Raw genomic sequence first — 16,395 nt, 5'->3', positions numbered from 1 at the left:
CTGTCGTCTGATTCATGTATTTTGACGTTGCCGTCTGTATGTTAATGTCTGTTGATTATCATGTTCTGTATCTCGGCTACATTGAAAACTACATTGTGAGCTTGTAGATCTGCTATTTTCAACAACCAATTTTCGCAGCCTACTGGATCTCCTCTCACCAGTCCCTCCCTAACAGTCTAGTTACTTGTATTCGTTCACAAAATCATCAATATATTTTAGTCTTAGTTTAATTTAGTCTTGTTGAGTCAACATTTTTCATCATAGTTTTGGTTGACGAAATCAGAAAAAAAAAGACAGACAGACAGGCAGACAGACAGACAGACAGACAGACAGACAGACAGACAGACAGACAGTGTCCTACCTGTCTAATGCCCAGCCTGTAGGCCACGATGCGGTCGACGGCGGCAGGGTTCATCTGGGTCCACTGCAGCTTGAAGCCGTAGACCCGGGGTCTGTTCTGCCACAGGGGGCTGTAGGTGTCGTAGTAGAACTCTGGGGCGTAGGCCTTACCTGGGAACAGAGCACCACATTTAAAAAGACATTTAGAACAAATGATTCAATGCAGTGGTTTCCAACCCTTTTCATGCCGAGGTCTATTTACTCGGCCACGGACCACCGTTTGATGAAATGTAGCCTCAAGATTTTGAATATTTTGTCGTCGTTGGATGAGATTTTGTACACGATTCTATGCTGTATTGATGTTGGTGCCATGGGAGAGATAACAGGCAAACGTTGATCAAATAGTTTAAATAGGATCATTTTATTTTATTATTATTTTATTTTATTATTAACCCTTGATCGAATCATGCGTCTGACAGAAATGGGTTTTATTAACCTCTGCTCTATTTATATAGCGCATATACAATCTGCATACTGAGTACTTTCTACTTTTGGTACTTTACGTACATTTTGATACTATACTTTTGTACTTGTACTCCAGTAATTACATACATTGCAGTATTGATACTTTTGAAAGAAATATAAGAAATGCGAGTACTTTTCCCACCACTACCTGACAGCAACGATATGCGTTGAGTATACACTGAACTATAAAGGAAAAAGTCTGCGTGGACAGTCCACTGGATGCCCTACAACCAAGAGGGTTTTTTGTCAGGTGAAACCTGACTAGTGAAAGCTCATGAAATGTAGAAGACCTAGTCATACATGAGTCATACTGAGGACCTAGTCCCATGATTGGCTGCCACACACGCTGCTGTCATGTATTGGTTGCTCAGGTCACATGACCAGGAAACAGATGAACAGGTAACAGAAATCTGGAAAAGACACGCAATGTTATGTAACGTAATGTTATGATTGAGACCGGCCGGTTGAGAGGAGCGTTCGTTACTAAATAAAGAAACCAGTTTCGCCTGACAAATATCACTATGTGATCATTTCTTGTTTTTGTCTCACTCATACAAGGACAAGAAGTGAAACGTTCGTGGGACATACGTGTTTTCCACAATACAATAGAACAACAATAGTGTTGCTGTCGGGTATAGAAACCTTCCAATGATTCTATCACCAGTCACCATATCATAACTCATGGTAAAGTAATGTGCTACTACAGTACTTGATCATACTAAAGCGTCACACAAAAGCAACAAAAGTAGTAAGATCTACAAGCACGAAACGTGACGTGATCAGCTACTTTTGCTATACTTTTGTTCCCTTATATTGAATCCTGAAAAGTAACAGTTTTGGACATACTGTATGAGGTTTCCACCCGACGGACAATAAAATACATTTGACGCAATTAAGTAAAAAAAGTTATATAATAGAAATAAGCAAACTATAGATGTCATTGGATTTCACATGAGCAAGCATGCACCACCACAACTCAAGACTTCCGATGATGTTATACATTTCAAATTTATGGGACTTGGGTTGTCAGGCTTTTGCTTGGAGTTGGATTTGAAACCAGGGTGATTTTAATTGGAGTCAAGGACACGACACAAGCCTCTTTCAAAGCATCTCTTGTGAATCTTGGCGCTTACGCTGTTATAATTACTGCAAAGCAGAGTTTTATACACCAGACGCTCGAGATGACGGGAAGGTCGTTAGGAGTGCGACCCTTTCAAAATACGTGGCCTAGGTCGCTGTGCGATCGACATGTTTTCAGTTTGGTGTACTGTGTGTGTGAAAGTAAGAGTTTGATTAAAAAAACAAAAAACAAACAGATGCTAATGTTATTTGTGATTAAAATATTCAGAGATGCATCTAATTACAAATCAACTGTCAACAAGCTGTTTATCTTTTTGTTCGTTTTTTGAGAACTGGTGCCTCAAGAAGCACACTGTGAATTAATTAAGTTGTGTATGACTCCTGAAACCTCATATGTCCAAAACTGTTACTATTCAGCTGGATTCAAATTAAAAAATCACACCTGTGTGAACTGAGTGGTGCAACTCCCCTCTCCTCTCTACCCCTGCCGGGGTCTCTCTCTCTCTCTCTCTCTCTCATTACCAGGCAACAGTGCAGCACTATCTCTCTCTCTCTCTCTGTTTCTGGCAAAACAGTGCCACTTTTGCCCCTACTGGTACTCAGTCACACACATACATAGTCACATAGGTTAACACGGACAAGTCACATAGGTTAACACAGACATTGCTGTTCCTTGGAGTGGTTGCACCACTCAAAAATGGCAAAAGTAGGAGATGTACAAGCTAAACATGTGGCGCGAAGTGACACATTTTGTAGATCTGCTACTTTATTGCTTTTGTGTGATGCTGTAGTATGATCAAGTAGTAGGGTAAATTTATCAAAGAAGACAACAAAAAAGTTAGAACATTGAGATTAGGAGGTTTCTGCCTGACGACAACGATATCCTTTCCTCCCTAAAACTACAATAACCAGTTAAAAAGCCCCCACTAGCAACCCCTAGAGGCTGTGCTGCCACACAGGCATTCTGGCCTATAAGAAACACAAACGGGGTACACCAAAATCAGTACTAGGGTTCATCCTGCAATGTGCCAACAACAATGACATTATCATCACAGCCACCGCCGACGGCACAACTAAAAAGATCACGGCTTGTTTAAGTTGTTCCTGTTCAATATTTTTTTCAACCCAGACTTATGAATCACTTTCATTCCTACACTATAGTGAACAGCCAGTCAAAAGGACTGGCCTCGATTGGCCTGTATTCATCAAGTTCCTGCTGGAGACACAAGGACATTCGAAGTCCTCAGATTGTCGTGGCACAATCATAGCTCTGCCAAAAAGCCACTGCTTTGTCCATCTGGGTACATGGAAGCTAGAGGCCAAGAGAGTCCAATCACAACATTCACATTCTGCCTCCTGAGAGAGAGAGGGAGAGAAATAACGCTATTCAGCCCCATGGATCAAGAAATGAAAAAATGTTTGCCCTGGATAACAGCCAGATTTCTGACACCCTAAAGCAGCTTGGGTTGGATCTGCATCCAGGCTGTGTCAAGGACACGGACCCTTTTCAAAGCATCTATTACGAACCTGGCATTTGGGCGCTGTTATAATTTGGTTGGTTGCATCGCCTGATTGCAGACTGAGAGTTTGGATAAGGAGCTGGGTGAGCAGACTCCTTGGAGAAGTTTTTTTTTAATTACAGTAAAGTAAAAGTAGTAATGCACACGATACAGAAAACACATGTGTTAATAGTCCTGCATTCAAATGTGTGCTTGAGTTTAAGTAGTATTGGCATATATATAAGTATTTAACATACTATACAAAACGTATAGTACTTATATCGTCTCTGTCGGGTGGCAATCGCAAATGTTACTTTTTAGGATTCTAATTCAAAAACAGGAAAAGTAGCAGATATACAAGCTCAAAAATGAGTTTCGAGCTTGTGGATCTGCAACATTTGATGCTTTTGTGTGACGTAGTACTATGAAGTAGGCGGTTAATTTACAAAAAAACTAAAAACTAAAAAAAGCTAAACACAAAGTTAGAATATGTCTGTCCAACTGTTTGCGTGCAGCTAGTCTTGGTCGTGACTAGACTGATCAGCATAAAATATTTGCATGTGCACTCCCAGTAGAAGAGACTCCAAACCATTTAAATCAGCCTTGGGCAGCTTTGCTGAGCTGATCAATGTGTTTTGCAAGTGGTTGGGAGTAGTGTTGATTTCACTGACAAAATGATGACATATTTTTCTCGACTACCTTTTTACACTGACAAGAATAAAATAAAAACTAAGCTATGATGACTAAAACTGAGGCCAAATATATTGGCAATTTGTTCAACAAATAAAAACTAGACTAAAATGTTAGGGAGGAGAGACCCGTAGGACTAAAAGATAAGTCATTTTCACATTGTGAGCTTGCAGATCGGCTATTTTCAGCAAGTCCAAAGTCAGGCATTACGACAGTTTGACATAATTATAAGTGGAGAGATGTACTAACGATAATAACCCACAGCTGGGCTGACGGTGTCTTCCCTGCCTGGCAATTTGCACAGCGGAGCTGTCAGGCCAGTTCATGTCACTGATGACTTAGAACAAGCTGGTATTCTCCCAGACACTTTCAACACTCCCCAGAGAGAGGAGCGAACCGACAGCCCCCTTGGGCTCAGGAGTGTTCAACACGTACTGTACTTGATTTGACCCGGGAGGACAAAAAGACTACCTGACGACAGTGTGTTAAGGTCAGTGCGGTTCAAATGGGACATGTCTGGTTCTAATGGCTGCCATGTCTCCAGTGTACTACATACTGCACTGCAGGCTACAGTGGGCCTGCATTATGTTGTATGTGTAACCAGGTACATATTAGATGGACCACATACCTAGTATTAATTGGTAATGTAGAATATAAAATCACACCCGTGTGAACCGAGTGGTGCAACTCCCCTCCTCCCCCCCTAACCATCTGAACCTCTCACTCATGATTAAGTTAACTTAGAAGGATAAAGCAGCCAGTCATGACCACTGGTGATCACCATCTGCGCAAGACATGGAAATGGAAAACAGTGAATACACAGCTGGATACCAATAACAGCGACATTTCATGAACCCCGATTGTCATACAAAATACTTACGTATGACTGGACTATCTAGATATATGAGCTAAGGACACAACAAAGACACAAACCGCTACAGGTGAATACACGGTGAGTCAATGACATTGACGTAGACGCCGGAGACACACCCACAATACTTGTCCACACCGCACGCCTCCCCCACCCGGCCACATATGGATATTACCTTGTACTTGTCATACAATGGTTAGTTTTCCAGGACATGCAAAAAGTATTCCTAGGACTGTCTAACTCCTCCTCCAGTGTTGATTTGAAGGAATGCCTGCTCATTATGTTAGGGGTGGGATGGCACACGGTAGAGGACAGAGTACAGCCACTTGCAATGGGCCTGGTCTTCAAGATACTCAACGCAAGGGACCACTATGGACTATGGTTCACTGCCGTCTACACGTGCGCACGTCTTCACGTGTGGACTATAGTACACAACACACACACACACACACACACACACACACACACACACACACACACACACACACACACACACACACACACACACACACACACACACACACACACACACACACACACACACACACACACACACACAAAATGCCTCTTTTTACCTTCTTTCTTGTGCCATTTCTACCCCCGAAGCCTGAGTTATATGCTTCGCAGCGCCAACGCATTATTACGAAACGTTCTGCCTTTTCCTGGGAATGCAATGTGACACATTTCCATTTGAAATGCATATCACACCTAAGGAAACTAATGCATTTACAAGAATGTCGTACTATAGCTTGTGCTACCAGGGAATGGCCCCACAATGTCTATTTGTCAAAATGATACTACGTATACTTGAGGGGACGATTCACCCTTGTATTATAGTAGTAATACAGTAGTGTGCGCTACACACGTACGTACGTCTCTGAGATATAAAGTCTGGGAGACAAACTTCCATTTACAGAAAATAAATTACATTTCATAGGCAGTGATATCTGACCTACTGTAGCTGCCTCATGAATGTATACTGTATGTACAATGTGTATAAGTTCACTGACACCAGATGTAATAATCATTTCCAAAAATCCACTAGGTTCCTTTACAGTTGTATAGTCTTCTGATGATTGGCCTATTGTTTTCTCCCTAAACAGTAAACAAACCAACATACAGTATACGTGTATACAGGGTAACTGAACATTTGTAAAGTTACAAGTGAATGACTTCTAAGACCTTTTTGAATACCAAATTGTCAAATATTTCGGAAGAAAGAGGCAAACATTGTGAAAATAGCCGATCTACAAGCTCACAACGCCTCGTGGAGAGCTTTTAGTTCGGCTAGTTTCACAATATTTATCTGTGGAACCGAATCAAACAAAAATTCCAGATGCTTGTCAGATTGTGGGGGGGGGGGGGGGGGGTGTCCTAGTACAATTGTCATTATTTCGGGAACCGTTGCTTTATAGGGAGGAAATCATGATTAGTCGTTTCATTCCACCTCGAGCTGGTTTGATCAATTCTAATAATCGTCCGTGATAATAAGTCAAAATCAGCAACCCTTTTGTTCTGAGTTTTACACAATAAATCAGGTTAATGATGCATTGCATTTGTTTGGACAGCGGGCTGCAGATCGCAGGGCATTTACATGGATAGAGCTGTTTAAAAAACAATATTCTAATCTGCCGAAGAGGGACCCTCATTCATCAACTGGATAAAATCATTTGGCTAGAGAAAAACGGTGTGTGTGTGTGTATGTGAGGGGGGGGGGGGGGGGGGGATCTAATAACACCCTTATGAAAAGATGTTTTAACATATTGTGTTGTCCTTATGATCCATTAGCAAAGTGGCTTCTGTGGAAATGGATCTTAAGTGCAGCTGTTCCAAATTGTTCTTAAAAGGTAACCAGGCCCCATGTCCGTCTGTCCGTCCAGCTAATCTCCGGCACATTTATTTCTTCTCCAAATAGGCCAATTAAAGTTTTCACCTGGGTACTCGGTCAGTCAGCGTGACAAGAATTTGAACACACTATTGGACACTAGACGGAGACTCACTGCCATCTTTATTGTAGCTCGGACACGGTTGCCATTAAACACCCTCCCTCTGGAGAGAGACAAGCATTACACATTGTAGCATTTTCATTTTGGAAATGAGGGGAACATATTGTACAGTATATTCCAGTGTTGATTTTGTCGACTAAAACTAGCACAATTCTTTTTTCCGTCGACTACCATTTTTCACTGACGAAAAAATGCTATGATGACTAAAATGACTAAAACTAACACTAAACAACAAATAAAAACTAGACTAAAATGCTAGGAAGGGGCTAGCTAAGAGATCCAGTATAAGTTGTTTTATACTTGTGAGCTTGTAGATCTGCTATTTTCAGCATGCAACCAACACGTCGCAGTCATTATGATAGCATCAAGACCCGGCAAAATATCGTACATTTTAGACGACTAAATCAACTGTAAATTTAGTTGACAAAAACGAGACAAACGCAAACAATCCAGGTGACTAAAATGTGACTAAAACGAAAGAAAAATTATTCAAGCGAGATATTACTGAAACTAAAATCAAAACAAATCAACACTGCTCCGGAGAGAGACAAGCATTACATATAGTAGCATTTTCATTTTAGAAATGAGGGGAACATGTATATTCACTTCCATGTCTTGGTGTGTTTGTGAGACTTTGAACAGTAGTTGCGCACACACACACAGTCACACACACACACACACACACACACACACACACAAACACACAGCGTATGTCTCACACCGTTTCATTTCAGTGACACACTCCTTCCTGCGAGGTGACGTGTTGAATATTAAAATCATGTAAAAAGTCACGTCTGATGTAGAACGGAGAGAGGGAGAGAGAGAGAGAGAGAGTGAGAGAGAGAGAGAGAGAGAGAGAGCAGAACCCCCAGCAGAATAACAGCCTTCTACAGCAGCAGGCAGGGAAAACAACTCTACCTCCTTGCATGTGAACGCAAGTGACACACTGCAGCCTCCAGCGGCATCATACACACACACACACACACACACACACACACACACACACACACACACACACACACACACACACACACACACACACACACACACACATTTGTATTACTTACTACACCTGTGAGGACATCAAAACGGACAGCAACTTTCCATATCGACGCTGTCGTGGCGAGCAGAAAACCTTTATCTCCTTATTTTAACCATTTGTGGGTTTTTTTCGTGAATTAATTTCCCTACTTGACCACACGACGACAGCGCCACACGACAGCATCAACAGTAGCAGATCCATAAGCTTGATGTGTTTTGAGGCTTGCAGAGCTGCTACTTTTGATGCTATTGAATTTTGAATCCTCAAAAGTATAAGACTGGGCATATGAGGTTTCCACCCGAGAGACGATATGTGAATGCAAGTGAACACAGTCACATACAGCCTTCAGCTACTGCACACACACACACACACACACACACACACACACACACACACACACACACACACACACACACACACACACACACACACACACACACACACACACACACACACACACTCCTTCTGCACAGCATGTCACGTTCTTGTAAATGTAATAGTTTCCGTGGGTGTTTTTTTTTTATGCATTTCAAATGGAAATGTGTCACATTGCATTCCAGGAACAGGCAGAACATCTGTAATACACTATTGCGTCCTGTTCAGATATAAAGAGCTGTCTCTGAGTTCTAACAATAGCAGAAGTGTTGTAGCGGTATCTATGAGGGGCATGCATGCATGCTAATTCTGAAGTGGTCATGTGAAATTAATGAACTTGGTTGATGTTTTATTGTATCTCTGCACAGCAGCTTCATGCTGAATGTTTATTAGAGTAGTGTTAAACACTGAGATGCACTTTGGTGTAAAAGCTTTTTTTCTGTACTGCATGTGTATATAGGCCCTTATCTGCCCTTGCACACACTACTGTATACTGTATGCAGTATACAGGCCACATGCCAATGTTTTGATCCTGCATGGTGTAGCTGTGTTAAGCCATTTCTTGTGAAAATAATGTTTTTTGTATCAGGACTGATACAAAAAAACACTTTAGCTGTTGAAAAATAGCAGATCTACAAGCTTATAGAGCGGCACAGAGTGCTGTTCTACGAGCTTGTAGATCTATTTTAGAAAAATCATGAAAATGTGGCACACATCTTTGAATATATATTATTTTAAAGCAAACTTATTTAACTCATCTTGTGTACAGATCTGGTATTGTGTACAGACCTATAACATACAATTATTTTTCAATTTATTTTGTGTTTTTGGGGCTCCCATATGTGTTTTGTATCCCCACAAATAACCAATTTTGAACAATCAGGCTTTCATATCATATTAGTGTTTTAATGGGAATTGCTCTCAGGAACAGCTCAACTGATTTTGGCCTCATCATGATGTCATCAATGTCACCCTACTTTGTATAATTCCTCGTCTTCAGTCTTCAGTTTCAAATTTGCATTTCCACTTTGTTTACAATGTCCACCATTGTTGATTTTCCAAGCTGGCATGGAATGGAAACAAGCCTGGTTTTATCTAGCGTCAGTGTTGTTTTTGGCAGCAAATTTCAATTTTAGTTTAGTCACAGTCTTTGGACTGAAACTTAATTTAGTTTTAGTCACATTTTAGTCACCTGGACTGTCTTAGTGTTAGTCTAGTTTTAGTAGACTAAATGTCATACGATTTTAGTCGACTAAATCTACAGGTGATTTAGGCGACTAAAATGTATTTTGGCGGGTCTTGATGCCGTCGTAATGAGTGTTTTTACACTTGCTGAAAATAGCCGATCTACAAGGTCACAACGCTCGTTGTGAGCTTGTAGATCAGCTATTTCCAGCATGCAACCAAGTGTAAAATGACTTATACTGGATCTGTTGTCCACTAGTCCCTACCTAACATTTTAGTCTAGTTTTTATTTGTTGACGAAATTGTCAGTATATTTAGTCTTAGTTTTAGTCATCATAGATAGTTTTCATTTAGTTTCCATTTAGTTTTCGTCAGTGGAAAAAGGTAGTCGACGAACATTTTTCGTCTTAGTTTTAGTCGACGAAAACAACACTGTCTAGCGTCAGTAGGGACGGATTAACCCCCATGAGGGCCCCTGGGCCAGTAATATTTCCAGGGCCCCCATAGCTCACGTGCGCGCGACATTTTCTTGTTTTTCCGTGTTTTTATCATCTTTTTAACCTAAATTTAACAAAATCAACAGCCAATGAAGGGCCCCAGGAGCCCTTTTCAGGGCGTCAAACCTAGTACCTCACGGTCCAATTTCCCCAAAGGGCCCCTGATAGTCAAGGGCCCCTGGGCCAGGGCCCCACTGGCCCAATGGCTAATTTGTCCCTGACCGTCAGTATTACAATGACTCAAATATTAAATAATCTGCATATCAGCACCCCCACCACCTCAGGACATTGTGGTACTGCAGCTAAAACTGCTTTCAAAGTCCAGAAAGAAATGCCAAGGACTGGTTATATCAGAGTGGTTATTGAGGCTCAAACCATTAGAAATAATGTTGAGGGACATAGACAATAACAGAGGTGCGCCACTCCAAATTTGGTTTGGTTTTTTACCAGGGAGGGGAGGAGGGGGGCGGGGCGGGCACTCAGATCAGTGAACCAATAGGATCCACTGCCTGTTTTGGCCACTGCCCGCCCCTCTAGACCAGAAATTACATAGGCTGGGGCAGGCTAAAGAGTGAGTAGAGTAGAGTAGAGTAGAGTAAATGGAGCCATCTTAAATGAGCATCAGTGAGGACCATTTCAATTTAGATGGAATGGGGTGGCCCTTCAGTGCAGAATGGCTAAATTCACAGCAGCCATATAGATATCAAATTACAGGGTAAACACAGGTGTTACCAGTGATACTAATTACCGTAAGGCTCTGTTCCAATTAGCGTATGGAGGAGCCAATTTTTAAGTGAGCCAACAACATGCACAACTAATAGAAGCATGCTGGCCTCTGGCCTGAATGTAACACAACCTTGATTAGTATCATTGGTAAAATCTGTGTTTACCCAAAATGGCTGCTGTGAAAAAGGTCTATTGACTATTTTAGAGCAGAAGAACTGCCTACGATTGGCAGGAGCCCCAATCTCTTTTCGTTTAAAGGATCTGTATCTGTGCATTAGTCCAAAAAGCATAATTCCGGAGTAGCCGATTTCTTACCGAATTCTGATGTTATTATATCCATTAACAAGAGGCGATCGAGGAAGAAAAAATGCAGAGGGCACCTCAGCTCTGACCATGCATGGCTCCCCCTATGTCCCAACTCGCTGTCTGAGGGGGGGTCTAGCCCCCCTCAAAAACACTGACTGTAAATGCCAAACGAGGAACTGGATTTATGAAAGGAATAGTGGTACCGTTTGGACATGAAATAATTACCCAATGATACTAATTAAGGTTCCCATTCCACTCAGGTCAAACAGAGTCAGGGTGCTGCTATTGTGCATGGCTCACTGTGGAAAGGCTAATGCTAAATGGGACAGAAACCTAATTAATTTAATCCATTATTCCTGTGTTCACCTGCTATACAACTGCCATGAAGAAAAAAAGGTCTATTACACAGGCAACCAGATGCAATAATGGCTGAAAAGTAAAGGTTTAGAGATAGAAAATTGTCCCATTTATTTTTCCCGCCTTTAATAGCTTTAGTCAGCTGCACCCTCTTTAGATTTCAACCACCAGCGTTGTCATGTTTTCATATTATTAGCTTGTCTTTCCATAAAGTTGCTTCTAAATATTTGTAGCTGCGGGATGCGGTTTTGTGGGCTTGTTTCTAAAGGGTAGTTATTTAGGCTCTCAAACATTTTCATGACCTCCCAAATTCAACTGTATGTATAGGCCTATTTGTCTGTGGACTGATTTTTTATATATATATATTTTTTTTTGTGAGAGATTGGTGTTCTATTTATTTCACATTGTTCCCAAGATTCTTATGAAAATAGCAGATACTGTGCAAGCTTGTAGATCGGCTATTTTCATGTGGCCTAGTAGCTTAATTATTTTGGGCATGTTTGGTTGCTTATTTCACAAAACGTATTAACAAAATCTGGCTCAATCAGTTAGTTCCCTAAAGCTGAAAACAACATGCCCTGCAGTCCTGATTGGCTCGCTCCATTACACCCTGTGGCGAGAGACTAATGTCCTGCGGCAAAGTAGTGGTCAAGGTAGTAAACATTAGCACAACTCCACACTGCTACAGCACAAATAAAAACATCCTTATTTGTGTGGGATGTTGTCATTCTTTCCATTCCTTCCAGACATTGCATGGGCTCATTCTCTGCACATTCCCCAAAGACTCTTTGTTGTGGGGCAGACACAACATACTGGATTATCCTCTTATTTGTGTTATTTCAGATATGTATGTATAGCACTGTGCACTCTGTCTGGCTATCTGAACAGCAGGAGACGCGAGCATCGTTGTATGCTTTGTTATCGCTAAGGTTTTTGTTGCCTTGGACTGAAGGGAGAGAAAGCTAGGGAAAAACACGGCACGGCAATTATAATGTCCCACATGTTTCAAATGTATCTGCTATTTTTAAAAGATTATTATAACTTAATTTGATAACTAACATTCTGCATAATGAGTACTTTTGGAGCCAATAAGTTTGTACTTGAATTTCAGACTTTTACTTGTAACAGTATTGTTATATGTATTACTATATTGCAATATTGAAACTTTTACTTAAAATGTATTTCACTGCTATGTATGAATATGTTCTGATCCCCAAATTGTTGCTGATGTGCTGGTTGGTGCCTTGCATGGTTTCCACTGCCATCGGTGTATGAATGTGTGTGTGAGTGTAATGCACAATCTAAGCAAAGCGCGCTATATAAATGTAAAGGCACTATATAAACGTTCCATTTACCATTTACAATGGTGGAATGGGGGCTGCTCAACAGGCTGTGAAGTGTGAACATGATGGAAAATCACTGGATGGGCTGGCAAAGGTTAGCTACACTTTGCTGCCACCTAGCCAATACCAATGCCAGAGTTAAAAAAAGTACTTTTTATTCCCACCACTGGTGACAGACACTCTCCAGAGTCCAGCAGATCTCTGATGACGTAATTCATATTGTGCTCTGCTCAGAGCGAGTCGAGAGACCATGTAATGTCAGTCATTACCAGCCATCCATCATCCTGTCAAACCACGTCTCTTTGAGACGCAGATAAAGCTGTTCAATGCCATCCTCCCTTCATCTACAGCAGCAGCAGAGAGGTACCCTACCTGAAGCTGTTCAATGCCATCCTCCCTTCATCTACAGCAGCAGCAGAGAGGTACCCTACCTGAAGCTGTTCAATGCCATCCTCCCTCCATCTACTGCAGCAGCAGAGAGGTACCCTAACTGAAGCTGTTCAATGCCATCCTCCCTCCATCTACTGCAGCAGCAGAGAGCTACAACCAGGCCTGGTTTACCAATGGAACTTAAGTGCCACAGCCCACACACTGCACTCATACAGTAGGTCACAGATTTCAATGTAATGCAACACACAGGAACCCCCGCTAGTGTTTTTGGCCGTCCAACAGCATAGATATATACACCATAGAGTTAAAATATATCGGATATAATATATCGAAGGAGAAAAAAATAATTAAAAAAATTGCTGAATTCTTCCTGGATGGGAAGTGTCAGAAGGTTGTTTTATAACAGACGGCCAAGATTAGTTTGGCCCGCTGATGAGCCAGCGAGCCTCAATGTCAGGAAAAACCTGGCCGAAGGTTTCAATCTCCCCAGACCTCCCCGCTGTATCAACCATCTACATTTAATCAAGTACTGTACTTAAGTACAACTTTGAGCTATTTTTTACTTTACTGGAGTAATTCCAGTTTTCAGTCATTTTACTTCTACTCCACTACATCTCAAGAGGCAAATATTATACTTTTACTCCATTATACATTATAATATTATCATAACATGTACATAATGAGTGCTTTCTACGTTTGGTACTTTAAGTACATTTTGATACCGATGCCTTTGTGCTTACCCAAGTCCATTTTTTTATTCCAGACTTGTACTTGTAACAGAGTATTTCTATAATATTGCAGTATTGATACTTTTACTCGAGTAAACATGTTGAGTATTTTATAGACGGCAGTCTGCCCTGCAGGGTCACCGGTGGAACATTTGTCACTTTGATCCGTCCGCCGCTTAAGCCACTCTCGCCCCTGATACAGTCTATTCATCGCTGTCCACTCGCTGCCGCGCTCCTAAATCTTACCTTTTTGTCATTGATTTCTCTTCCATTTCCTTTTCTCTCTCTCTCTCTCGCCTGAACCTCTTTCGCTTAATTGTTTTATTTTTTTGTCCTCCCTCTCTTTTCCCTCTGTTCCCATCACTCTCTCCCTTCCTCTCTCTCCAGTTGGCCTGGAGAGAGATGGACGTCCTCTCGTGTGTGTGTGTGTGTGTGCGTGCGTGTGTGTGCGTGTGTGTGTGCGTGCATGTGCGCGGGCGTCATTTCCCAGCTATATTAATGTGGTGCGCTGTGCAGTGTTATCAGTGGGTATAGAGCAGAGAGGGTCTGTATGTTTTGGTGTCATGACAGGGCGCGTGTCTTTCGGGCTGCTGTCCCATCCTTCAACCCTCCTTTCCTTCATCCCCCCTACATCTCCTGTCCTCCATCACTGTCCCAGCGTACCTTCATCCTCCTGTCCCCCCCCCACACTCCCCTCGTCCCCTTTGATGTCCCGTCCCTCGCGGCCTGCGCTCCCAACATCATCCCTCTCCATCTGGACGTCGGGGCGTGCCAGAGGTACAGGGAGGCTACGCCATCGGTCATGCTCGGGATGCAACGGGAGCAAAAACAATCCACTTTGACTCCTCCAGTCAGTGGTGTAACTGTAACTGGCTAGAATATGTGAGCTTGTAGATTTGCTATTTTCAAAAGATCTTTATACATTTTAAGCAATTTTATTAACCACCCGAAGAACGCATGAGTGAGCACAAGAGCTCAATCCGCAGGAGCGACAGAGAATATCCTGCCGCTGTTCATTTGAATGACTTAAAGCATGACACATCCTCTTTTAGATTTCAGGGGATAGAACAAGTCCAAATGCCACCCAGAGGTGGCGACCTTGACCTCATGCTAACAAGAAGAGAAACATTCTGGATCTTTACATTGCAAACCCTGCCCCCTAATGATGAATTCACACTTATATGCTGTGATTTGTCATGCGTTGATTGGATACATATAGGATTATATATTTGTGCTTTTAACTTTTTGTACTTTTATGGCTTCTCTATAATATTGTATTCCGACTGTGTTTTTAAACTTTTGGATCCACTAATATGACTTCTCTTGTCTTTTAGATATTGAAGACCTGGATGACTTACACTGTCATTGGGCTTGGGCAAACGGTGCAAAGCGTTTGCGGCAGGCGTTGTGAGCTTGTGTACATATTCTATTTTCATTGAATATTTGGCACATTTATAACATGCTCCAGACTACATCGGGGGCGTTATCAGGATAATGTGGTTAATCTACTGGACAGGCAGTGGATAAACACGCGTATATCTCGGCGGTCCACTTTCATCCAACTCTGGGGGGGGATGGGTGTATGAAGCTCATGAGATGATAGTATTGATGTGTTGTTTGTTAAGACGCACTGGGATGGGGAGAGAGACAGTAATCTCTGCACATCCCTCGGATCTCCTTCACTCCTAATAGAGGTTCTGGGCTCCATGTATAATAAAAAACATCAGTCCAATGTCTTTGGCAAGGAGCCACGGAGGAGTCGATTACAGCAAATCCCAGACGGCAACTCATCAACACATCATACAAGCGCGCGCACACGCATGCACGCACACGCGCACACAGAAACACACTGGCGGTGCAACAGCCGATCGTGCTCAGGGGGCCGCGTCAACACTGTCTGTCTCAAGAAGTGCTGCTTCAACCGCGTGCCAGAGCGACTGTGTGTGTGTGTGTGTGTGTGTGTGTGTGTGGGTGGGCGCTTGTGCGCTGTCAGGGCCACACGGACATCTGCCGAGACAGCGGAGTTGGCGGTGATGGCCAAATTGGCCGTTAAATCATGCCGGAGGGGGTTAGAGCACTGAGAGCCATCTAATCTGTACCACTGGGGCTTTGGCTCAGACACGCACGACTCTTGAGTCTCAGCCATGTCCCTTTTTGGCTGCCGTTTTTTGCGAGTCTTGTGGAGCCATCGGTAGCAACACAGGGAGAATGTTATGTTATGGCTTTCACAATGTGATGTTTGGGAACCAGTGACTTACACCACCGAGTATTGTACAGTGCACATTCCACTGGATGTAAGTAAGACATGATAAACATGGGAGCTATATTATATTCCAAAAGGCGTATAATACTAAGTCACTGTGATGGGCTCTGCTGGATCGTCAGCCAAAACCATGCAGTCCTTTTTTTTTCTTCTAGCAAACCACTTTTACCACA

At 42.3% G+C, this 16,395-nt stretch overlaps 1 protein-coding gene across 2 annotated transcripts in view; it reads right to left on the bottom strand.

Moving 5' to 3' along the window:
- The window catches only part of LOC308334137 (MAM domain-containing glycosylphosphatidylinositol anchor protein 2), a 298,760-nt gene that overhangs the window by 52,745 nt on the left and 229,620 nt on the right, over positions 1-16,395 (bottom strand). For both annotated transcript variants that reach the window (XM_080790725.1, XM_080790724.1), the window contains exon 11: positions 362-510. In XM_080790725.1, coding sequence (XP_080646851.1) covers positions 362-510 — 149 coding nt within the window. The remainder of the gene's footprint in view (positions 1-361; positions 511-16,395) is intronic.

This window comes from Protomyctophum bolini (genome assembly GCF_963924005.1).
Source record: "Protomyctophum bolini genome assembly, chromosome: 19".
Taxonomy (NCBI): Eukaryota; Metazoa; Chordata; class Actinopteri; order Myctophiformes; family Myctophidae; genus Protomyctophum; species Protomyctophum bolini.
This window is presented reverse-complemented; position numbering and strand designations above follow the sequence as displayed.